The sequence below is a fragment of the Pleurodeles waltl genome, chromosome 1_2 (genome assembly GCF_031143425.1).
Source record: "Pleurodeles waltl isolate 20211129_DDA chromosome 1_2, aPleWal1.hap1.20221129, whole genome shotgun sequence".
Lineage (NCBI taxonomy): Eukaryota > Metazoa > Chordata > Amphibia > Caudata > Salamandridae > Pleurodeles > Pleurodeles waltl.
This window is the reverse complement of record NC_090437.1, coordinates 490,937,960-490,964,238: the sequence shown is the minus strand read 5'-3', so window position 1 is coordinate 490,964,238 and position 26,279 is coordinate 490,937,960. Positions and strand designations below refer to the sequence as shown.

At 40.9% G+C, this 26,279-nt stretch overlaps 1 protein-coding gene across 1 annotated transcript in view; it reads right to left on the bottom strand.

Moving 5' to 3' along the window:
- Positions 1-2,966: 2,966 nt before the first annotated feature.
- The window catches only part of INTS12 (integrator complex subunit 12), a 58,121-nt gene continuing 34,808 nt past the window's right edge, over positions 2,967-26,279 (bottom strand). The window contains exons 3-7 of the mRNA XM_069241330.1: positions 20,369-20,521; positions 17,913-18,100; positions 12,862-13,021; positions 11,533-11,685; positions 2,967-3,713 (exon numbers count right to left, since the gene is read on the bottom strand). Coding sequence (XP_069097431.1) covers positions 3,129-3,713; positions 11,533-11,685; positions 12,862-13,021; positions 17,913-18,100; positions 20,369-20,521 — 1,239 coding nt within the window. The 3' untranslated portion in view covers positions 2,967-3,128. The remainder of the gene's footprint in view (positions 3,714-11,532; positions 11,686-12,861; positions 13,022-17,912; positions 18,101-20,368; positions 20,522-26,279) is intronic.

Below are 26,279 nucleotides of genomic sequence, written 5' to 3'. Positions count from 1 at the left end.
AATAGTGCAAGTTTGAAAACAAATACATAGACCTGAAACTATTCACCTTTTCATCTATTCACATCTCTTTAATCAAGGATCACTTACATAGAGAGGTCCAATGCATTTCACATGGATATCCACCAGCTGCAGCATGCACACCCAAACCATCTCACTCCACAGTCCTGGTGTGGCACTAGGTCCATGGCTTGCCAGACTCCAGGAAGGCTTGTACACCAGGTGATGACAGATGTGTTCATATCTTCCGAGCCCGATGAAACGTATTAAATCTTTTATAAAAACAAAGCCTCACAAATCACATATACAGTACTGGATTTGTTAGAATGCTTTCTTTACAGGGATTATCTTGAAATCTCTTGCCCTTGGAAGGTGAGTACTTAAGTAGGAGTTTTATTTAGGGTGACATCAGGTTGTAAAAAGGTCAGTTTAACATGGCCGCTCCAAGGGTAAAGCATCGCCCCCAGAGCGTGATGACGCGTGGATGTGCTCAAGCTGATAAACCGGTTACAGAAATCCTTCTCTTTCAAATGTTAAAAATGGATTAGGCTACCAATATCAGTTGCGGCTAGAATTGACCTTATCAAAACGCTTCTTGCTCCTTATGTCCTGCATGCCTTTCACAAGCACATGGCTTTGCTTAATTGATATGTTTGTTATGGTGTTAAAAATATTTCTAAAGCGCACAACTGCCCCCAGAATGAGGCTTCCCAGCACTAGGTAGGACATCAGTAGCAGAATAGCCGTTTAGGACAGTACAGTTTTTAGGGCAAAATGTGTCACTCTTGGGGCAGAGGTTCAAGGTTGCAGGTCGTCAGTGAGACTTCTATGCCATCCAGCACCAGCTTGCAGTAAGTTTTTCTGACTGCTAATCCTAATTTACATGTTATGATTGAAAGGGTTCATTTTGGGGAGGATGGTATGACGAATTTAGTAATCGACCAGCTAGGTCTAACGGGACGCCAGCTCTGTGGACTCTCAAGGGTGCAATGAAGAAATTTAAAGCACAAAACACAGAAAAGAATACATCACCTCCCTGTTGATGGAGAAGGCACACACTATGAATGATTCTAGTAGCATCATGGATGGAGTCCACAAGAAATGTAATATTTTTGGGGTTTACTTATGAACTCAACTTTTCACTCTAGGAAAGGCTTTGAATAACGCATGGACCGCTCACCTAGGTTGGCCTTTAGTTATGCCCAGCTGTGTTCAGTATGTGGTGCCAGGTTGGAGTCCATTACTATAACCACCAAGCCATCCCCCGAGGAAGTAAATTCTACCTGTGGCAATTACTGGTAAATCAACACAGCTTAAGTGCCAAAAACAATTAGGAGGCAGACCGGCATTGTGTTTTTAAGCTGCATAATGGTATGAGATTTGCAAGCATACTAAGGGGGGTTTCTTAAAATGTGAGAAGTCAAATGACAATTCTAGGTTTCTCCTCAGGTGGTTGCCTCACCACAGACTTCAGAAACAATCTTAAATTGAAAAACCTGTGCGTAAGAACGCCAGAGAGAAGCAGGATTCCGTCACTTAGTTTGGTAGTATCCTTACTTCATTGAGGTTTGGGGTAACACGCACGGTCATAACAACGGTACAACGCTTACTTGACCCACGTGCACAATGTCTGGCTGTACTCCCTAAAACTATCAGAATCCTAAATTAGATTTCTAAATGAAGGCTCTGCACAGGTGAGGTAGTTCCCTCCCAGTTGTGAGTCATGAACTACGGACTTAGCATTATCTAATGAATATGAATAATGATGCAGGTGCAGTGACCAGACAATGCAGAGGCTAGCGGATATTTGGGAAGGCTACACAAACTTTACAAGTGGGAAGGAGATAAAGTGACAGAGAGGGATAAAATGCAGCAATGCAAATCCGCTGTTCTTAACTCTTACATCGGTTGACCCCCATTTAATCAATCATCACTGGAATCCGGGGGCCCCCACTGAGACATAACAGGAAGCCGGGGACTCTTCCCTTAGTAATTTCAGTAGTTTGGGCCCCAAAACAAGACAAATAAATGCAGAAACAAACATTCATCAAATGATGAAATATTTCTGTAATTCACTATGTAAAAACAAATTATATTTTTATTTAACGGGAGGGGCTCAGTTTTCTAAGTTCAGTTGAGTCTACCCATAATGTAGCCGGTTTGGTTCATGGGAGCAGTGCAAGTACATCCACCTGAGAATACCAACGTAATTTTTAGCCTACAAACTCATAATCCGTCACTCTTACAGAAGTTTTTAACATTTCCAATTATATAATTTGCTTCTTTATTCGTAAATATTTCATTAATCTGTTATTATTTAAATTTCTTTGCAATCGAAGACCACCCGAGTAGCCCCCGCAGACCCCAGGGTTCCACATAACACAAGTTAAGAACTAATGACGTAGATTTTAGATCCCTTTTGTCAGTGAAGACTGTTCAATAAATACGACTTGATGCTCTACTTTTTAAGCTTTGTGCCTTTGATGTGCTGCTATACCGTGTAACAATGATGGTTTGTTGTTGCATTACATTTCTTTTTAATTTAAAGTGATTATTTAAAAAAAAAATAACAAACAAAAAAAAAGTAATTAGAAGTAATACGGGCTGGCTGAAAAACACGATGTACCAAACAGACAGTATGCAATGCAAAAAGAGGATATGAGACAATGGAAAGAACGAACTAGAAATCCGACATAAGAAACCAAGACAGAACACGGATGGAGACACAAAAGTGGGCACTCAACTGGGAAGGGTGAGAAAGAGCTAGACAAAAAGCGCCTCAGACAGGAAAGGCTCAGCCAAAAGCAAAGTCTCAAACTGTTGGACTCAGCTCACAGCTCTATACTAGGAGGCGAGGACAGATGTAAAATAGAATACAGCAGTTGTAGCAAAGGCCAATAACAACCACTTTTAAGCCACTTCTGGATCACGAAGGACTGGGAATTATCCATAAAATCACAAAAAAATCATTAGAAATTGACAATTATGTTTTTATTAACACCTTTCTGGAACAACGGCTGAGAAGGAACACACAAAGTTAGTGAAAATCTAAGCAGGTTGGATGTATCTACTAGCAGCATAATGCATGAAGGTCGCCGAAATCCCACTGGAAAGACAGACTGTAAGCCGTTCTACTTCTTTAGCTTTTTTTGGGCAGCTTTCTTCTTTACCATTTGCAATCGCTTCATGGCGTGGAGTTGAGACTCCTGTGAAGTGGGAACTTTCAAGCCAGAGGACAGGCTGCCAGGATCTACGGTCACTTTGCTCGTGGTGCTGGAGCTTCCGGCCATACTGCTGCTTCCGTTGCCGCTGTTTGCCTGGCTGCTGCTGTTGCTGGGGCCCGTACTGCTGGGGCTGGGGAGGCCCATTTTGCTCACACTGTCGCTACTTGCTGAGCGACTGAGACTTGTTTTACCCAGAGTCAGTGGTGGCATGGGCTTCAATGAGACAGAGTTTGTACTGCTGGTACTGGAACTAATTTTGGGGCCTGCGGCCGCTTTAGAGGGAGCTAGCGCCGACAGTCCGACGGGTTTCTGGACAGCAGAGGTGGTGGCAGGCTTCCCATTGTTGCTCGTAGTTGTTGCACCCAGTTTGCTTGTTGAAGGACCTGTAGAGGTGGTTTTAGCTCCAAATGCAGCCCATCCTGTAAGACCACTGGCAGTGGAGGAGGAGGAAAGACTGGCACTTGACGTGGATCCTAAAACTGTTGTTGAAGGCTTTAAGAAAAAGGAGAAAAATGCAATCAATATGTATTTAATGTCACTGGAAAAGCATAATAAAAAGCCGACTCTCAGCTTATTTCAGTTTATATGCCTAAAAAGTTAATATTTTTCTGGACTTTACTAAATTGATGGATTTGCTGTTAATCTGCTTCAAGGCCAGCAGAGCACTACAAACCCGAGTGATGAATTAAAGGCCAAAAGCATGCACATTCGTTTAACCCACAAAATATTTACCTTCAAGCAATGTGCAAACAACATCAGACACGTTTTTTCTAAACTAACAGTTTTGAACGTAACACTGCACTCTAGTTGGACAAACTGCCTGCCAGCATACGGAGCAGTGTCTTCCATTTTGTTTTGTCAAAACTGGCACGCCTTATTTAGATTGCATTTTATTAAGTAGATTGTTTTAACAGAATCCTGTAACGTAATACAGCTTGCATTGGTCATTTCCCTGCTTCTAATCCTTCGTCTACAACATGCACAGTCTAGTTTGTACACACAAATCAAAACTATATATTTCAGTCATTGGAGGTGTTTACGGAGAGAAGATAACGACAGACTCGAAACAAGCAGTTCAAACAAACAGGAAAAAGACTCTGCTGGAATTTTTTTTAATCAAAAGGTGCATTTGGAGCGATTTCTTTCAATGGTAACACTAGTCCCTGTCCTGTCTAACAGTCCACAAAAGGATTCGCTATCCTATTTTCTCCAATACCCACATTAACTATAGGTGTTGATTGAAGGCGAGCATTCTTGCAGTATACGTCAACTCCATTCCCCAATGGGAGTCACCTAAGATAGTGCTCGTCCTTTCTTTCAAAACCATCTCCTTTTAGTTTTTGATGCAATTCTAAATGGTCCCAATGCAGCCAAAATAAACATTTCTGGAGTGGGCATAGGATGGATTTCGTAAACAAACACTCTTTTTTAAGATTTATGTTGTATACTTTTGCTTTTCTCTTGAGCTGGGCCTAGGAAACAGTGTTTTAATTACAGATGCAGCCATCATGAATGATATCTTGACAGGTGCTTATTTATAAAATATCAATAAAGACCGTCATGCCCCATTCTGGGGGCATCAGGGAGGCACAGGGCAGACAAGGGCCACTTGGCTCTATCCTTGGTGGTTGAGATAGTTTGCCACTGATGTCCTGGGGTCCACCCTACAATGGCTTTGCAAACTGGGACAAGTACAACATTCACACACTTGATTCTCAGGGGTGCAACAGGAAGAGGTTACAGGTTTTTCAGGGAGGTAGTGCAGGGGGCAATGCCCAGAATTAAACAGTTAACCAACTTTGCCCTGTGATACAGATGTTATTTCTGAAGACACAGTGAATTTCCTCACTTCAGCACAACAAATACATTTACTTTTGAATCTTCTCTTAAGAAGGCTGTATCTTGTTCTAGAGGACCATGCCTTTTCAGAAATGTTGGTGCTGCCACCTCAGTAGCAGCTGGAGCGAATAATTTGTACTTCGCTACTTCCTTGAAACCTAGAATGAATGGAAAGATAATTCTAGCTGGTATCTTTTTTGTACATTTTCTCAACAATCACTTAAACCTTTATCTGTTGGATCTCCAAAGTTATATTTAACTTGGAAGCCCCACTTACTTATACTTCCTGTAAAGATAAAATACTATCCTCATGTGATACTCTTAATGGAGAACACAGTGCACAAATTGGAGTGTATGACGAGGTAGCTGTGTCTTCTCATTCAGGCTGAGAAGAGACTGGGGAATGCTTAATTTTAAGGTTTGTGAGAAGAGAATCTCTAACTGGTAGATTGTGCATGCCAAAATCAGGAATCTCCAGGATACTAGACATTGGTGGAGCTTCATGCACCATTGGTTATTGAAGATAATACCTACTATCAAAAGTGAATCAGATGGAACAGGAATAGAACTCGTTGGTGGAGGTATTCTCTCTGACAGAGAATGACATGTAGTGGAATAATCATAAATGATAGCCTATATCCGGCTCAACAATAAACTCCAAACAATAGTGTGTACATTGTACTGAATCACCCACAGTATCACTTATGGGTCTCTTTTCTCCCCTGATCAGCTTGTCTTTCAGATTAAACCCACAATGCAAAACAAATAAAAGGCTTATTCAGAAACGATTCTTTCAATTTCCAGTCAAGGAAATGAGTGACAATTATTTAATATCAAACGATGAAGCTGAAACCACAATAATAAAAAAGTTATATTTTTGTAGCTTTTTTCTTGTGACCTTTGTAGAGGTTTTCATTGTACGGTTTATTTTTGAACTGTTCCAACTATTCCTTGTTATACTGCTTGATGATTAAAGGTTTCGGCATCATAAGATCTCCATTGTTCATTATAAACATTTGAACAATCACACCCATGTGAGGAATTTCTTAACTTTTCAGAAATTTAAACTAAACTATAAACCTTGTATCTTTGTAAAGGAAACTAGCCATTTCAACACAGGTAAATGTAGCATCTTGGAAAAGGTTAAATAAGTCCAAGCATGCTGATTACAACACTGCAGTATAAACCCTTAACTTTGTTACTGTGATGTACAGGAAACAAAGGAGAAACCGAGGGAAATTCCACAGTTTTGAATATCATTATTGTTATAAACGGATTCTATATAGATTTTGTTTTTAGAGAAATACCTTATTGTACTTATTTCCAGGATAAATACAACTACTTGAATTCAACTTCAAAAGTAGATGAAATTGAAAACTGGCTGGTGCTTTACTGAAAGTGTTTTTTGGTTCTCAGATGTTAGAAATCAGGCACCGACAAACAGGTAACGTACCTTAAGTAATGTTCTTTCTGGTGGATAATCTAACAGCAGATTCTTGGCCAATTTGTAGCCGAGCTTAATGCACATGACTGTTCAACTTGACAAAGTCATTTTCTACATTGCCTCACTGTAGAAAACCAGGCTTTTTGCAGGTTGCCCCCCACCACCTTTTGTCCCCATCTGAACTACTAGTTGCTGGTTTTTTACTCTGATAGTGCACTGTGTTCCTGCTAACTAGGCCCCAGTGCCAGTGTTATTTCTCCTAAAAGAGCAAAATGGATAATTGTGTACAATTGGCACACACTTTAGCACCCCTGTAAGTCCCTAGTAAATGGTACCCCTGGTACCTACGGTATGGGTACTAAAGAGGTCTGCAAGGGCTGCAGCATGTATTATGCCTCCCTAAGGGACCCCAATACAAACTGCGATCGCTGGCTGCATGACATGGTGCAAACCATGTGTGAAAACACAACACGGCACACTGTGTGAACCGACCAAGACAATGCATATAATATATGTGAGTCACCCATACAGCAGGCCTTATATCCCCTAAGGCAGGGCCCATTATATTACATGTAAGGGCATATTTGCATGAGCAGATATGTCCCTGTGCTGTCTAGTTCAATTACTAGATGGTACCAGTGAACCGGGAAATCATCTTAAATATATGTACTGGGCACTGGTCATTACGAGTCCCTGAGCTACATGATGGCTTTACTGAAACTTATGGTGTTTGGTATCAAACACCTCATCTTAATAAGCCATACTGATGCCAGTATTGGATTTAGTATGACATGCATATCCAGAGGGCACCATAGAGGTGCCCCTCTGAAACCTACTAGTCTTTTAGTGTGCTGGCTGATTAGTCTCGACCATCAGACCTGAAAAATGCCACCCCTTGCCCTGAGGCCCATTTGACACCAGGACAGGTGGGAAATTAGCCAAGCAGTAGGCGTGTTGCACCCCCAGGCTAGACACACCCCTAAGTGAGCTGCCTTCTGTGCTCCACAAAAGAAGGGTTCCACCATCTTGTTTTTGGTGGATCTAGGAACTGTGGGTCAGGATTATGCCCAGTCCCCACAGGAGGGTGGTCATATAGGGGGTGCAGTCTCCCCATAGACAAGCAGCACATTGGCTACTACTCTACACTCCCCTTAACTCCCCGAAATTCAGTATTTAGGTGGCCCCCTGACACCTGAAACTTAGATTTGTCTGACTACAGGGACGAAGAAAAGCTGACCAGCCCAAAAACTGGGGACTACCTGTGGACTTTGGAGACAAACCCAGTCTGCCTGCTCCTGTCCCAACAACTGCAAAGACCCGGTTCGTCCTGCAGATGTGCATCCTCCCAAAGCCTTGGAGGTCTGCCAGCACTTCGCCAACCATCTTCCTTGGAGTGGAGAAGCCACTTCCCTGCACCAGCAGGCATGAACTGCAACCGCCGGGTCGCTCGTTTTTGTGACCCCAAGTCCACCGAGGGGGCAACTCACCAGGAAGAAGATCTTGAGTTTCCAGGAGATCAACCCAGAAGCTGAGCCTCCCTAGGCATTTAAAGGCCAGCTCCAGAGACAAGGAGCCTCTTGGCAGAGGACCCAGGACCGAACACCGCCCTCCTTGGCGCAGTACCACATGGCTGTGGTGTTGCCAATGGGAACCTAAATCAGTACCCTTTGAACAGGTTGGTGTAGAGTTTGGTCTTCGTCAGAGACCAGAGCCCTTTGATCTCCACCTCTCCCAGATGGTCTCCTCAGCCCAGCAGAGACGCATCACATCCCCACCATCAACTCTTTGTGGGGCAGGGATAAGGGTTGGCTGCAAATACGCCTGCAGTCGACCAACTACCCCTGCATATCTTTTATAGTCTCCAACAAAACCTGGATGGAATTGATCAGCTTCCCTTAGTGCTGGACCCAGTAAGACTTCAGGTTTCACTGCAGAGCCTGCATATGCCATCTAGCATAGTCAACAAGCAGGATACATGAGGCCAAGAAACTGCAGAGCCACTACTAATGCGATCCAGGACTAAGGCTAAAACATCAGGGATTATATCCCAAATGTCCTGGAATTGCTGTGACAGAGGAAAGACCCCACACCTCACTATATCCAGAAAATCCAGAAATGCTCTAATGAAAGGAAGCCTCGGCGAAGGAATCAGGTCTGACTTCAGCTTGTTCATAGTGAATTCCGACGACGTAAGGAGTTGTTACAGTTGTCTGGGGGTGGTGTATGACAGACTGCGGCAAGCCTGCCTTCAACAACCAGTCTTCGGGGCAGTGGTATGGTGGAATTATCTGGAGGTGGTGTATGATGGACTGTGGAAAGCCTGCCTACCACAACCAGTCTTCGGGGCAGTGGAAAACTGGAATTGGCTGGAGGTGGTGTGCTGCAACCACCACCATTACCTTTGTGAACAATCTAGGAGCGCTTGTGAGGCTGAAGGAGTGCACAGCAAATTAAAAATGCTCCAAGCCTACCCTGAACCGCAAGTAGCGTCTGTGTGACAGATACATGAAAGTAGGCATCCTGCATATCCAGGGAGACAAAACCTGGGCCATCGTAAGCATCTTGAAACTGTCCTTCTGCAAAAAGGCATTCAGAGGGTGGAGATCTAAAATAGAATGAAGGACTCAGTCTTCCATCAGCATGAGGAGAGAGCTGAGAACCAACCAGTCCCTATTTCCAGAGCCAGAACTCTCTTTGGCATCACAGGAGGAAGCCTTAGTTCACTGTTTAGGTGGTGTTTTGATAAAATGACTTCTGGTCAATGTCAACCTAATGTATTCATTTGGTTAGGTTTTCTACAGTCTAGATCAAGCCCTGACACTGTGTTTAATCTGGACATCTTGGTGAACATCTGTACTTCTCAATCATACAAAATGTTCCCTTCTACTACATCAATAGATAGCAACATACAGAATGCAACAATACAAGATCATAGTTTATGGCGGGTGCCCTTTTTAAGCTCAGCTGAATGCTGTACCTGACCAGATACATTCAGCTTGAAATCATTACCACCAGATATGTTATTTGCTGGTTCTCCTTATGAATGTCCTATGTACCAAACGCAATGGAATATATGTTGCTTCTGCTAATATTAGTGAGTAATTGAAAAACAGTACCTCGTCCTTCAGGTTTATAGGTGAAGCAGTGGGATATAGGACAGAGAGCAGAAGGTGTCCCAGGCCAAACATCACTACTACTAAATACCATTATGCGTTCATCTATTTGACTTACTACAAGAAAGCACCATGAAGAGGAGTGGGGTTGCGGAGGTAGTGGTGAGGAATCCATGCATTACCTGTGCTAATAAACGAGCTGTGACAAATGTAAGGGCTTAAGATAAATGGCCCATAAGAAAACTGTTTAAGTTCATGGATAAATGAATCTTACACACCTGGTGTTGTACCTTCCACGTAACACCTACATGGTGGGTGGGTGCAGAACAAGGTAAAATGGAGACAACATACCTGTTTTGTCACCAGGGAGGGACTGGTTGCTAGGTCTTGCATAGCAGTATGGAGTAGATAGGTGACAGAGGTAAGGTGGAAGAGTAAGAACCAAGGAAACAGTGTAGCAAAGAGACCACATACAAGAGAGGCTGGAAATGTGGTTTATGACAACTGTGGGACCAAAGACAATGGCCAAGTTCTTCTGCTCTAGAACGTGCCTCCAACTCTCTAGGTTGGTATGTCTGCGCAATAGAAAGTTTGACTAGAATTTCTTGTCAAACTGTATTTAAGAGGAGGGATTTATTGTCTGTCAGAAAGATGGGTCACAGCACAACTCCAGCTGGAACCCTTTGACTAGAGCTATTTCGAACCAGAACTCTTCCTATGTGGGAGGGAAGCCCGTTGCCGAGATTACTACTGGAAATATAGACGCTGTACTTTGAAATACAAAACTGCTAATTGTACACAGCAGATAAAGAAGCAAATACATTGTGCAAAGAGATGCTAATTATGATGATGTGTGTGTAAAGGATGTGGGTCCTTTGGAACATTCACAAATGGAAGAGTTGCTGTTGAACCCAAGTGACACACTAAAGTTTGTAAACAAGTGATGTATGAAATGCTTGAAGTAATCTCAGCTACGGGTGACTATTCTGGACCGCATCCCAGATCAATTGTTACTTTGCACAGCATGCCACCTCAGCCATATGCAAATCAGCCTTGACCCTTCTCCAATGAGAACAGGCTAGCCCGAACTGCCAAGCCAGACGGCCCCTGAACCAGAATACAAGCACCCCAGGACCACTTACTTTAGTAAAAACCCAAATTAAGCAGTAATGCGTCCTAGTGTTAAATTGGTCCAGTAACAGTTACTCATAGCGTGTATTACACTAGGTTGCAACTATTACAGTGGGTGGAAATCCCTTGCACATTATGCTGTAGGGACAGTGGACAAGAACGAAATTTTTAGTTGTGAGACATGACAATGATCAAAGGTTCAAGCTTTCTGGGTTACCGGATAGCACTTGAATGCCAAAGGTGTTAGGGATGGCAACTGATCTGTCAATTAATGCTGTTAGGAATCTGGAATGAGCAAACCCCAGTGAGGTAACAAAAATTGTTTGCAGATAAGGACTTTAGAGTGACATACTGTGATTTAGCAGAAAATGTAGTGTCTATCCTGCCAGGATTGCCACATAAAAGGGGGTGGTAGATGGCTTTTGCTTTGTGATGAGGGCTCCATGGTAAGACCGAACCTGTTATTATTGAAATAAGCCAACATTTCGTGATGGGTCAAGATGCTTGGTCGAGCTTAGTACTGATTTATTATACAATATTTTATTGTATTTTGAGAAATTAAAAAACAATAATAATAATAGTTAAAAATATAAGCAAAATACATTATTCGGGTCTAGAGTGTGAGATTCTGGTTCTGCATCAGGCACTGAATTATTTCTGTTAATAGATCCACACAACACATGATTGAGAAATACATTTGCAACCGAATAAGATAGCAGCAAGCTTTTGCTTGTGACATAGGGAGATGCAACTAAAAAATACAGAATATTTTTGTAAAGATTACCTTGACTTCTGTCCTCTTGAATGCTAGAAAAGTACTTGTGGATTCCTGTTTTGGCTTCAATTCTGGTTTCTTGACCAAAGGATCCTTCACTACAGGGGCCGTAGAAACCACAGAAGGTGCTGGTTTCTGTGATGGCTTCTGATTTTTTTGAGCCTGTAAACATTCAACATGGCAATGAAAGTAACAGCACTAGGTATACATGCCTGAACATATCTGTGTTTCATATCATATCCATGTGTCATATCATATATATGTGTATAATGTCCATGACAAATTCCATGCTGTGCAGTGACTTGGACATCTGCTTCTCTGGGAGGCACCCAGTGCCAAGCTTTATCCATAGACAACTGGCCAATGCCCGACCCGATAATGTTCTGCATATTCTATCAAAAACTAATCTGCTTCAGCTCTCATACCCTCGACCCCAAAGTGGGTCTGATTTATATTCTGCTACAAGCAGAAAAGCAACTGTTCAGCTGTAGGCACAGATAGCTATTTGAATAGAGAAGCTGCACAGAAACCAGACAAACTTCCACAGTTCAGTTTGCAGCAGTGCACAACTCATACAGATTAATTGACAAAGTCCTCAAAATATACATTAGACTTACTATGGCAATCATATCCATTCTACCAATAGGGGGATCCCTGTAAAAGTGATCATTCTGTAGCCTTAGTGATTAAAAGGTATTTGGGAACACTGACTGAAAGCACTAAAACAAAAACTGAACAAAACAGCAGAACAAGTAATAGGCATGCCTTTGAAACACAGCTGGCAAATGATTGCCTATTCTGAGAAGGCGAAAAGCCGAGAAAATTGCAGCGCAACCCACGGCCTGACCATGGCTTTCCACAACATAGACTGTTGTGGGGAGGAAACTGAAACTAGGAAGAACCTATGTAGCACTGTGATTGCACCTGGGCTGCACATGGACAGCACTTTAAGATACTGTAAATAAAGACCAGACAAAGCCAACAGAATTTTCCCTGGAACGGATAGCCTGAAGTAAGATGGGCATTAACTGCAAAAGCTACAACGAGTATGACGAAACTGAACCTTAATGCAGCAATAGCATAATCAGTAATTACTAATGAAGTGAAATATACAAAAAACAGGCCTCTGAATTGATGCAAACAGAACATACAATGTTGGCACTAAGAAGGAGCAGGATAGGCTTTTAGTGCACTGAAAGCGACCAGTAAAAACTGGTGTCTTAATAGACCAACAGTCCTCTTCTTGCAGGAAAACTGACACAAGATATTTTATCACAGCATTAATATATTCATTAGGCATGTTGCACTGGCTAGTTACAAGAAACAGATCATTCTTACCATTCTCTTCATTTGTCGGGTGCAGCGGGCACAATACCAAACAAGACGGGGGTCATTCACATCCTTATCCGTCACTTGGGGCTTGTGGCAGTCCTGATGGTACAGATTGTGACACTCTTGGCATTCAACTAGCTGATTGCCTGACAGAACAGTCATTTGCCTATAAGACAAGGATGAAAATGATCAAAAATAAATTTTAAATATTTCTTTCATCCCTACAAATGGGTATGAAATCGATTACTTTCCATAACATTTCTATGCGCTAACATGTGGGGTGCTAGGGCAAAACACACTGACAATAAACCATTGCACCTACGACAAATTACAGAACCTCTCTCTCTCACATAATTCTCTTCTTGTGATACAATCTATTTACTCAGACTTATCACTCAAACTTTTTGATTCTTACTTTATCACCGCACATACTACTTCACTTTCATCAATCATGTAGTCATTTCCTGTATCTCCGAACAATCCTAAAAAACAAAAAATACATAAAAAATAAAATTTCCTTTATAGCTAATCCTGCTGTATGGTATTCTATCACGAATTATTCAACATTTTCTGGAAGAGGACACTGACTTTAGAACAAGCCATTTTTTGTTTGCTTTGCATTATAGTGACATCTTGTGAACTCTCTGCAATGTTAATTTATGTATTGAAGGTAGAAGGCGGCAGCTACGGCGCTAACTACCTGAACTAATAGTGCTCGCATATCTCAGCCACCTTTGTGCAAAGAGCCCTCTAGCATGAGGAGGACCCTCATATTTAAGGTTTATGCTCCAGTAACACACGCCTCAGGGGCACAGAGAGCAGCTCAAAATGATTTAATCCCCAACTCTCGGATATGTGGTATATAAAACACTCCGATTTCTAGGGGCAGGAATTTGCTACCAGACCTGAGCCATAACTGATGAGCTTCTGCAAGCACCTTCAGATATTCTTGATCATTTGTGTAGAGAGCTCAAGTGCATGGAGCTGTAAAAGCGCTTGGTTGCATATGCCCGTTGGAGTCCTATTCAAATTCCTAGATTGTTCCCCTCCTATTTGCTCTTCACTTCCCAGGTCTATCACGATATCCCCACCCCAATCTATTGGCCTTCATAAATTTACACTGTCTTCTTCCTCATTAGTTTGAGCATATTTCCAATCTTCTTATTGCCTCCCCTACTCTAGCCGTGTTCCAGCATCTCTCCTCTCACCCCTTGTAAACCTGTCCCAGCACCCTTCATTTCATCCTTTTCAAAAACCTGTCTCACCCTCTTGACAATTATTGCTCCCATCAGTTCGATTTCCCATAGCAATTGAAAGACTTTGGGTCTCATGAACCTTGATGAGAAAGGGTTCACAAGGATAAACCAGTATGCAGACTACCTCAGATTTGCCAGTAACTTCAGAATAAATTTAGATACATGGAATTTCCAGATTTGTTAAGGGAAGACAAAGGCAACTGCAATAATATATTTTATGAAGCCTTTATTTAATGCCAATATAGACCATAAAAATGCAAGGATATTATATTAAAAACAAGTGCATGGTGTGCCATAACAATAAAGCTATACCCCCTAGGGACTGCTCCTATTAGAGCAGGAGAAAGGCAGATTTGCAAATGGTTGGTCTTTGTCTAGTGTGGCATAGTAGGCTATAAAAAATGAGGGGCTGAGATGCATCCCAAGTAATTACAAGTGACAGAGTAAATCAATCATTGCATACATTGCCTTTTTGTTTCTATAAGTAATACTTTAGCACGGGCATATAAAAATAAAGAGATATTAGATATCAAACATTTTAAGAGCCAATAAAAGCCTAGTTTTAATTCTTTATTTCAAAATTAAATCTTTTAATCCCCTCAAACCCCTCCAGCGATGGCGAGTGCATCCTTTGTGGATTTCTAGTCCAGGGTTCATGGAGAGGGCATTGAACTGACTGGTCGAGTGTCCCCTAGATTCAGAAAATCTCCCTTAAGGATTAAAACTGAGGATGTTTTCATATTGCTTCCGCCTAGAAATGCAAGAATTGTCCTGACATCGCCCACAGTGTAAGAGGTTTTCTTGCTTAAGATAATGAGAATCTTGGTGCAAGGACTGTGCGTATCATAATATTGCTAAACGAAAGCAACGGCAAACATCAATAAGGTTAATTTCATATTCATGTATACAAGGAATTTAAAACAATCATGAACCAATAGAAACCATTCACAATATGAATTCATTTTGATATAGCCATAGTAAAAGTCATAAATAGTGATATTTACGACACTTTTTCAATAAAGTTACGACCTTCACCTGCTCTCACCTCAAACACCTATTCCATCATCTCCTGCAGCCATTCATCCAACATATTTTCTGCCCTCATCTTTCTCCACTCCCCCTCACACTGTCCTTCACTTTCACCACTATATTTTGCCTCATATAACTTTTTCTGTTGTCTCACATTTATGTACATTTTATTTCTATCTTTCAAAGAGAATCACAGCTACTTCACAATAATTTCCACTGCTGGTCTCTTGCTTGTTTATCTACTTATTTATGAATTGTTTGTGATCTAGAGCTGCTTAATCTCAAGCAGTGTCAAAGTGCTTCCTGTGTACTTTATGGGTAAATATAAAAACAAAATTACAAAGAAGAAACCTGAATGTACAGAAAAACATCTGCAATGAAACATAGTCGGGCATATTTCACATTAATGACTAGATGATAAAACTGGTCAAAACAGTATGTGGAGAAGAGCTTCAGAGATGTCAGAGGGGCTGGTAAAGATGAAGCTGCCTACATAGAGTGAAATATGAATTAATTCATATCGTGGTCAGTGGCCCTCCTATCCTAATAATGCTCACTGGTTTGGGATTTAGTTTCTTTAAAGGACGATGAAGGTTCACAACCAATCTACAGCATACAGATTATACATTTGGCTTTGGACAGTCTTAGCAATCACCAAGTCAAAAGCAGCCACTTTAGGGTGTGTGTGGCAGGTACAGTGTTGTACGTGGCCATCATTTGTCAGAATCCTTTTACATAATTTCAGCGCAATAAGAATTCCCCTATAAGATGTCTTTACATGATAACAGAAGCTAGAAGGTAATGAATTTGGTAAATTCTAAACTAACAGGTTTGTCTTACCATGAGGAGATAAATTATGAACATTCCACTTGTTTTGGAATGGGAGCTACCGAGATCTATTTTGAGGGCTTGGAATATGTCAGAAGAGTGAGTATGTATCTGTTTGAATGTGAAGGAGTCTATGTGGATAATGGCTACGCTCGCTCTAGTTCTGTTTTATCTATACAAAGAATCTTATATCCTGTTGGCAGCAAGAAAATTAGACTCAACGCTAAATGGAAAAATCCCTACCTTTAAATATAAAAAGTTAGCAAATGACAGCAGACACCCACAATGTTGAGTTAAGCCACAGTGCTCCCTTAAAAATGCAATTTTCAGCCAAATTGAACCCTAAATATAGGGAGCTGTGTGTTCAGGGATCCATGCTTTGAGTGGATAAAGTAAGGAGCAAACTGACCCCACTGGACCTGGTGTTTGGGGCAACGCCTGGAATCTTTAAAGGAACAGGGACAGGTTTACTCTTCTTATGTACAGCAATACCAGTGATGCCAGTGTGGTTTCTCCTTTTCTGGAACAATACTAAGAATGTGTTTTCTTACAAAACTAGTATCAAGACAAGTGTTCTTGATCCCATGTATAGGTGGAGCCATGCTACTTCTTTGGAATGTTAACATAAATCATGTGAGGAAAAGCTACTCTTTCCAACACGTCACAGGCCGCTGTGCGGAATATGGCAGGTATTACCTGAAGCAATTCCAATTTCTCTAAATGTGGACAAGCTATTGAAGGTGGTAAACTGAACCTGGGATTCTGAACAAAATATGTATAAATATTTGAATGTATACAGACAGATCTTGTGGCAGGATAAGCCATAGCAAAATATCATATAGTTATGTCTCTTTTTGCTATTGAAAACCAAAAAAATAGTTTTAAGTCTTTTTCCAAAAATATGAAAAGCAAATTAAGCAACCAAAATTCAACACAAAGCTTACAAAATTATGAAATTTAGAAAAAAAAATATTAAGAGCTCTGATGTATAAAGGAGGCACTGATGATCAGAACTTTTTATCCTTTAATTTCCAGATTTCGTCTATTAGAAAAAGTTGTTTTTGTCATATGTGCTTATTATGAGGCATCATGCCCTTTATGACTGAATTCAAAAGCTTTTGTTTCAAATGCCTTCAGCCAACCACGACTAGACCCGCTTGTTGCGACTATCCCTGCATTCCAGGCTACAATATATTGGAAAAATCTGTAGGTAGTATTACTTTTTTGCTTCAAGAGAATGGAACCTATCTCAAGCAAACTAAGGGATCCACATTAGATTAGTGTTCAAAAATAATTTGCTTAAATGTGCCTGCATAAGTATACAACCCACAATCATGCCTCCCTGGCTGCCTTGTCAGATATCCTGACTATGTTGAAAAACAGACCTTCTGGGCTTATTCCATTTATTTGCTTCAACTTCTGAAGGTTTGCAAATGAAAGTAAGGTTGCCAATCCTTTAGGTTCTTGGGCTTCAAGCTTTAGAATTCCTTCCCTTTCTCCTTTAGAGTGGAACCAAGCCCCTGAGCTATCGGAAGAAGCCAAACACTTTCTTATTTGAGAAAAAATGGCAAACGATTGCTTGGTTTAAGCCCTAGGGGATTACTTGTTTATCCATCTTTCATTGACTCTAGTAGAACCAAGAGGCCTTCTTCAGTGGGAGTTTTGTAAATGCCTCACATAGATACCCAGGATCCTTACCAGAAATGGTCAATGAAAAGGAAAACTCAACAAGAATAACCACACCCAATCTGCTAAACAAAGATCATCTTGAAACTGGTAAGTTAGAAAGGAAGGTGGAGCAACAGTCTATGCTAAATGATACTTGAGAAAGGACTACAAACCCTATTTCTTACATTCCTTAAACCTTTGAATTATTTGCCTATCTATTATCATCAGAGGAGGTAATACATATATTTTTTTTGTTTACCAGAGTTTGACACTTACCGACAAACAACACAAGCTAAGCCCATCTCCATGGCAAAATCATCAGCACTAGTCTCATCAAGACCGGAAAGATCAGTAAGAGACAAATTATTGCTCGTCTGTACAGTAATTGGGGAAGAACGAGCTTCATGCTTCTCCAATCTGGGCTTCTTCTGAACCTCAACTGCCTCTGTAACTTCCACTTTCATCTAGTCAACAAAAAATGTAATACAGAAAAAACATCTTAATACAATAAATAAAATAAATGTTCATGTTAGTTTGGCTTCAGACACTCTACATTGAAATTACGAATGGGGGAAATGTAATTTTATCACGCAAAGTGAAACACTAGTAGTGGATCCGTTCAGACAATTCAGTTTAATTCTGCATCTGCCAAAATCTGGATGTTTTCGAGGTTCAAGACTGGCCTGGATATTCATAGGTAGGCGTAGAAGTGGTTTGAAGGGAGGGAAACATAGTTTGTTTGTTGTTTTTTAAGCTTTCATGGAATGCCAAGCCCAAGTAGGGCACTGTGCTTTTTCAGTGCGTTCCATTAATGTCAGAGATGCAGTTCTAGACAAGGAAATTCAGTATATAGTTTCTGAATTTTTTCCAAGTTTGAGCTATATTCAGAAACGTTTCTGTGCATCCAACCGTAACCATTGTGTGCACACAAAAGCACCTGAAAAAGAACATAGGTGGTATATTGATCCATAAAATGCAGCTGCAATGGAGGAAAATCCACCATTAAGGCAGCCTTTCAAATATGGTAAATTTGGGGTTTGTGGACAGAAAATTAAATTCAGGAAGGGGTGTACTGGGGGAGGGTGATCAGAAGCAAATGCATAGAACACCTACAAACTTGCAAGTCTGTCAATGGTTACACACTTTTCCATAGCCATTCCACCAAAAGAAAATCACAATTTTACTTCTGAAATAAGGCTGGCATGACATGGCAACATTTTCCAGTAACTTGTTCATGCAGATTTTCCAGCAAGTGGAATACCTTCAAGTAAATTGTGAACACTTCGAGTACTTCTGCAAACCTGCAACTGGTGTCGATTTCCAGAGTTACTCTTGAGGATGTTTGTGAAACCCTAAAATATCTGAAATCAACTCCTACGATCGGAGGAAATATATTGGTCAAAACATCTAACTTTACACAGTAGAGCTTTGTGAATGGGTAGGCATAGACTGGCCAAATAATATCTATGAAGGACAGGACAATATTTTCAATGAACACAGAAATCAAACAGTTGCCATTAGCAAGAGAATGTTGTTTCCAGCCAGAGTGCTTAATGAGAAAAAGGTAAGCTGTAATTCTCAGCAGGATGCATTCTTTCCTCGCCATGCTTGCCAAACAAAAGCTGCCTTGTAAAGGCCAATGCTCTCCCAAAAAGCTTAAACTCACATATTTTGGAGGGCTCCTTAATCATGCAACAAATTTATGGTGAAACTTCATCAATGATATCGATTGGATAATGCTCCAGTTTACCTAGATTACTCAAGGACCACTCAAGGATGGTGCTGAAATAGCAATATCAAATTACCTCTGCTCTTAGAACCCACCACTGGCTCCTGGTCTAAGACGCTTTATTCATAACTCTCTGTGTTGTCCAGAAGGCACTACATGACCAAGCTCTGAGCTACACCTTTAAACTACTTGTCCCACACCATTTGAATTGAAACCCTCGGTCAACTCAGAGAAGTGTGAGGTCTCCCCACTGATTCTGATACAAATGATTCAGAGCCTGCTCTCTCCAATACCAGAGCCCCTTCGTCTAGAACGTTTAACACACACATCTAAGACCTGACTACATCAAATTCAGGAAATCAATTTACGGATATCTCATTGCGGTACACACTTTCTAAATGTTGGTGCTTGCCACGCAGTGATTTCTGCTCCTTCACCCCTCTTTCCCCGTGTACCATTTTTTCCCCCAGCTCTTTCATGTTCCTGTGGAACAGTGTGTGCAGCTCTTTTTTATGGCCCTGATAATGTTTTTTTAACATAGGGGAGGAGGGGGAAGAATGGCTTCCCCATGCTCTTGCTTTTTCTTAACTTTTTTTCTTTACTGGTGGCATACCCCCATACCCTTGCTCCTTCTTGCCACCTGGCTGTGGCATTGAGCCACCTGCATCTGTCATGTTGTTTGTTGTACGTAGTGCAGGTGGTGAAATGTCCACCAGCAAGAAGTAGGCAGCATGAAGACTGCAAACCCAGGAAATCACTGAGGAAACACCTTTTCACCATGGCATTTGGGAAAATCAGCTATCGAAGGAGTATTAGCAGACTGATTTACACAAGTTCTTACCAGTCAGGCAAAGCTCACTACTGCACTGGTAATCTAAACTAAAAGGAGCCAAATCTCATGGAAACAAAGAGCAGGATTATTCTACTATTAAAAAATCCCACTGAATTCCATATGTTTTATTAAAACGCTTTAAACTCTGAAGATGAATCAGGGAGCAATTACCTTATCAGCAGACCTCTTCTCTGCCTCTTTCTTTACTTTGTCGGTAGTGCTTGGCTTGCTAATGCTGCTGACAGAGGGCATTACAGATGAAACTTTAGATTCTGCTTTACTAGAGATAACCTTGCTAATTGATATCTTCATCGGTTCCACATCCTAGGAAACAAAAGAAAATACATCTGCTCAATGAAACATCCTGCATTTAACCACATTCTATCCCACTTACAACAGGCTTGCTCTTGTAAGCACAGATACACAAAAGTCAAACAATTTAAAAATAAATTAACCCCTCCCTAAGGGTTTAGTCTTCGACTTCATTTTGCCATTCCAAAAACCGCTGGAGCAAATCAAGTAAACTATTTAAAAGTATCTATGCCAGTTTATGGGTAAAGCCCACTCTGTGGCAAATCACATTTATACATCAGAGTTGCAGCAGACCGGAGGAGGTATGATCAGGGTAATAACCCTAGAACAACTAGGAATACAGGGGATGAGGGAATAAAGATGTGTGTGAACAAAATCCCCACCAGATTTTCTAAAAATATCTTGGCTTGCTCTTCCTAATATAAGTGAAATATTCCATAGTATTTAAATGTTCTAGTGATTTCAAATGATCGGCATAAGTAGGTGGGTAGTAATTTCCACCTACTGGGCAGGCTTAGTCATTCTGCCCAAACGAGAGACCTGCCCATCAGTGATGCTGCATAATCTCTGCTAGAATGGCCCACTGAGCACTTGGACCAATGTGGTGCTATGAAAACCATATACAGCGAGCACTTTTTCCATTCGAGAACCAGAACCTCCTTCCAGCAAAGATGTGCCAGCAGATATGCCCACTAGGTAAGCCCTAATCTCACCACATTTCATCCAACACCTCCGAAAATTTGTTTAAGACTTAATACTCTGCCTGTAGTCAGGCAACGTTTGTAGAAATGTTTAAATGAGGACTCTGCTTTACAGACTTTAATGTGATCCTGGACAACCTATTCTCATCACAAGGTAATGTACATTGTCGAAATGAGGGATAAGAGGAGGAGACTGAAGCCCCATATCAAAACAAGGATTCCCTGTCCTTACGGAGGTATTCTTCTAAATGTGCAAGGCAATGAGGTATTCTCACTGTCCACTTGGGGATCGGTGAGTACGTCTTTTTATGACAGTATATCTTACCCCACAGAAAAATGCTGACGATGTTGTGATGTGTAATTAAGCAAGTTGCCTCCCTTCCATAACTGGGTTTTCCTTTTTATGCACATAATCGAGCATAAAAAAATAGGCAATATACTTATTATTATAGAATTTAACATCTCAAACTTGGTAAGTTTTCTCAACAAATTAACCCCGCCCCCCTTCTATGACTTCACTAGGAGAGCTTGAAAACTTGATTAGGCACAATAAGCCATAGGACTCCTTGTAACCGAGGGAAAATTCCACTCAGACAAATTCAAATCATTCATTAGGATGTGGATCGAGCTTTGAAAATGGCTACTGGAAAAATTGCTTTATAGGATTTACCATGAACAGTGTGGTATAGGTCCACTCTCATCCAGGAGATTAAAAAGGGTCTTGCCAGGTCAGGTCATCTGCAAAGAGGATAAGCCTACATTTGGCACTGTACAACTGAATCCCTTTGATATCCTAGCTCCGATCCTACAAACCAAAAGCTCCATGTCTAAAGCATAACGAATTATATGGTGAAATTTAACTTCAATACCAATTTCTCACCTCAATAAAACGCTCTCAGGGACTGTCCCTGTTTGCATTTAATGTCTCAAAAATGTAAATTGGAGTTCAGGTTAGAAGTAGGAAGGGTTCTCTTGACGGCATAGGCATTGATCTGGGGACTGAAGTAATAAAGAGGACTATACCTGGAAGTCATGGTAGCAAGATAGGTAGACAACTTATGTGCCTTGATAGTTGTTGACGTTTGTGATGGTGAGGGGCTCTTTGCCTTTGAATGGGCTGGAAAACAGATATGAGTCACACAAGACATTTTCTCCTCTATTCCAGATTTTACAGAACAGATACCACCTGGGAAGGAATCTTATAAAGACTAACAAATTTGTATAAGGTTCTGGAAATCATATCACACAAGTTTGGCACCCGCTATCTATGCTGATTGACCGCTAGAACATAGCAGAATATCCTTTAGAGAAACTTAACAAGGCAAAAAACATGAGGGTTAGTTAACAGAGATCCATAGGCATAGAAGTTTCAAACAACAATTTTAATGTTGGAAAAGGATTTGTTTAAGCCATTTTGTATATTGCTTTGGTTAATAACTGCAAAACAGGCATCAGCTCTTATAACAGTTCTTTGCATTTTATACCAGAATTGGCAAAAGGTATACATCAGATGAAAGATGACTTGGGGGCTACATGGTGAAGTGGTGATGCAGCGCTCAAACTGTAATATAAAAGTGCAGATGAATAAAAGACAAAAACACACAAATGCAAGTTCTGGCTATAAAAATTGGGACCTTAAATCAGAAGGGCCAGAAGTAAATAAAACTATGAAGGATAGCAATACTAATGAACTGTTACAGCAAGCAATGTTTTTCGCTTCAGCTCCTGACCCTTCAGATAAACATTCTTGAATTACTACTACCAAGTTGTACTAGACGTATTAGTAGAAGGTACAAAAGGGGCTCGTCATAGCTGAAAAAGATCCATAGCACAACCCTATCGCTATCTACAATTTAGCTTGGAAACCATACAGTGGTGTGGTGTACAGGTATGACAGGATTCCTATACTACAGCGTTGTAGACATCTCTAAGCAGAACTGTTGCAAAGAGTGACATTTTCGTGATCATTCCTCTGTTATAGTGTGCTTTTCTAGCTTTGTACTAGTAGAGGATGATAGAGGCCGCAATCCAGTAGGCAATACCCTGTTCTGATAAGGGTTGAATATTGTTGGGATTAACAAATGGTACAAATAATTGATCTTGCTTGAGAAAGTCTTTTGAGCTGTGCAAGCAGACCCGGAGACATCTTTAAAATTTCAATATAAGGATTTGTCTGTAGCCATTGTCCGATTCCGAAAAACAGAGGAATGCATGACGTGATGGTTTATGCCAAAGTCTGTAGGAACCTTTCCTATAAAACACGGGTTTATCTAAAACAAAATCGGTCATGAAATTTGAAATAACTTTCTTTTATAGTTAAAGCTTGCATCTTTCTGGCCCTTCTCACTATTGTTAATGCTAGTATGAGGGCTCTTTTCAGGATTACCACTATATATTCTCTGTGAATCAATATCGTGAGATCCTAATTGGAGCCATGGTGGGGAGGGTATTTTGCCCCTGATGAAAACGTTATGAATGACTGATTATGAGACATTTGTTCTGTCAGAAATATGGACCATACCTTGGGATCTCCTCCGTACTGAGAAATGCTGCTAGGTGGACAATGATTGAAGAATACTTAACACATGACTTTGCAGAAGTTAAACAGTTTGTGAGACTTTACTGATTGATTCCCACTGAATAACTTTTCAACACCACCTATGCTCTGTTGTTTTCAAGAAACACTAGTCATCTCCTGGGATGTCCACAGAACTAAATAGTGGCCTCATTACAATTTGGAAGGGTGGAATACAGCTCCAACCAAAAGTATGTGGCCTGGTGTGTTCCTACACCAAGATTTCCTGGTTGCAGGCACCAAAATGGATTTTATCAGGTAGGTACGAAAGCACTTTAGGCTGGGGTGCAAGTATACCAAACCCTCAACTAAGACACAGTAGGCCACAGCCTCCCCTGTCCACTACCACTCTCCCTATTCCGCTTTCCCCACTGCCTGCTCCAATTTGCAAGTTTCTTACAGCAGATGGAAAATGGGAGTGTTAATCACCACATAATTTGGAAATCCATGCAGAAATTAGCCTGGAAAAAAACAGGTTTGCAGTCATTGCCCATTCTGCAGGGCTAAATATGTAATAGCCAGATGTAAGAGTGGGCATACCAGCTAGAAACTTTATTTCCAGCTGTTCAGCATCCCATCACACAAATCTGCATTACTCATAATTGAGGCTCAGGTCTTCAGCAAATGGCTGTGAGCTGAAGCAAGGCCTGACCATTCTGCAGTGATTGCCCACCGTTCCTGGACAGGAACAAACATAGTGCCATGAAGGCAACTGGTGAAGACCCAATGGGGGGGAAAAGGCATTAATGATAAGAGGTAAACTAGGCAGTCTGTCTTTCAGTGTGTGAGCCTCAGGCATGCATGGTTTGTGACAGTTGCATCAAGTTTTCACTTTGTTGTGTAGGTGAAAAGACTTTGCATCTTGTTAGCAAATCAATGAGAATAGGAAATTCATTGATTGGGTAGGGAGAGGTAGAATTTGCCTACTTTCAGCGAAAGATGCAGTCAATGCATGACACTGCGGTAGTGGTTGCTTTGCCTGCCACCTGGGCCAAAGATGCTCTCAGCTGTCTATTGGGGATGCATCCCTAAGAGAAAAGATTATGTGCTGCTCCTGGAACAAGGCATCTAAAAACGTTGGTGGGGTTCATATCAAATTAAAAGGAAAGAATTTTAGCCATTTCACCATAACATAAAGAAATCAGAAGTGATGGTTGTGATGTTAAATATGGCTTCTTTGGCGACCAACAGAAGTGAAAAGCTGGTTTATTTCTGGAATTGTAGCGAGTCTTGAAGTGAAACTTCTGTGAAACATTTTTTTCCTCCAATGTTGCTCCACAGACCCAAGATGGGTCTTCAATCACCAAGTTATTCTCCACAAGAAAATATCTTTAGAGCAGGGGTCTCCAACCATTTCTGTGGTGAGAGCTATTTCTGATCAGTGAAAATCATCGTGAGCTACCGAAGGCTAAACAACTCATGCATTATTATTAAACACCCCCACGCTACACTTCGTTGACTTTAAGCCTAATGTTCATAGAACCAGATACTATGGTTTAAACAAAATACTTTGAGTAGGGACACTAGGATAGGGCTGCCATGTGTGACAGTGAGAGCGTGGAATTTAGGGATGTGTGCATATGAATGGGATATATGTGTATGGGTAAATGAGAGCCGGCGTCATATGTACTTGTGGCACAGAACAGACCTTTCACCATACGTGGCACTGTTATAGAACAAGCATACAGCCATGTTTTTAAATGGGAGAAATTTAAAGTACAAAAATGCTCATAATGTGGAACATTTTTCTACACTTTAAATTTCTCCCAATTAAAATAAATATATTGTATTTTTCATTTATAAATATTGCACAGTGTTCCACTAGCCACTGGGAGCAAGAGGCTTCCTGCAACACTTTGAAAAATAATTTGAGAAAACTAAAATGAGAAGTTAATTTATAAGGTAACTTTTCAATTTCATTTTCTGTGATTTAAAAGCATTGAGAAACATTATTTTGTTCTCAGTTCCAATACTCAGTTGACAAGGACTTTTATTTAAGAGTTAAATACCCCAGTGCTTCAATTCTTCACCTCTTTGCCCTGGGTCATAAATCTGATTCTAGCACTGCTCCTTATCGGCCCTGCCATCTGCAGTCTGGTGGTAATAATGTAAAATAAACACAGCCTTCCCTTAACTTTAAAAAGAAAAATTTGACCCTGTGCTTATTTAAAAAATGAACTCCAGGCAGTGAGCTACTCTGAAGGAGTGTAGAAGCTACTGGTAGCTCCTGATGGACTGGTTGGAGACACCTGTTTTAGTGAAGCCCTTTGCCCCTATGCATTTTGGAATATTTTCTTCTACTCTCTTTAGTAATGTACTCAAGATTTTCTCATGCAGAGCACTCAAATGCTGCTGGGTTTTCCCTTTTTAGAAATGAGGGCGATTTTTTGTGAATTCCAAAGAATGGCTACCTTGTGTCCAACACCTATCTGGCGGATGTTATATCATTGAACAAAGCCAGATGACTGGCTACAATGACTCCAATCTGCATGGC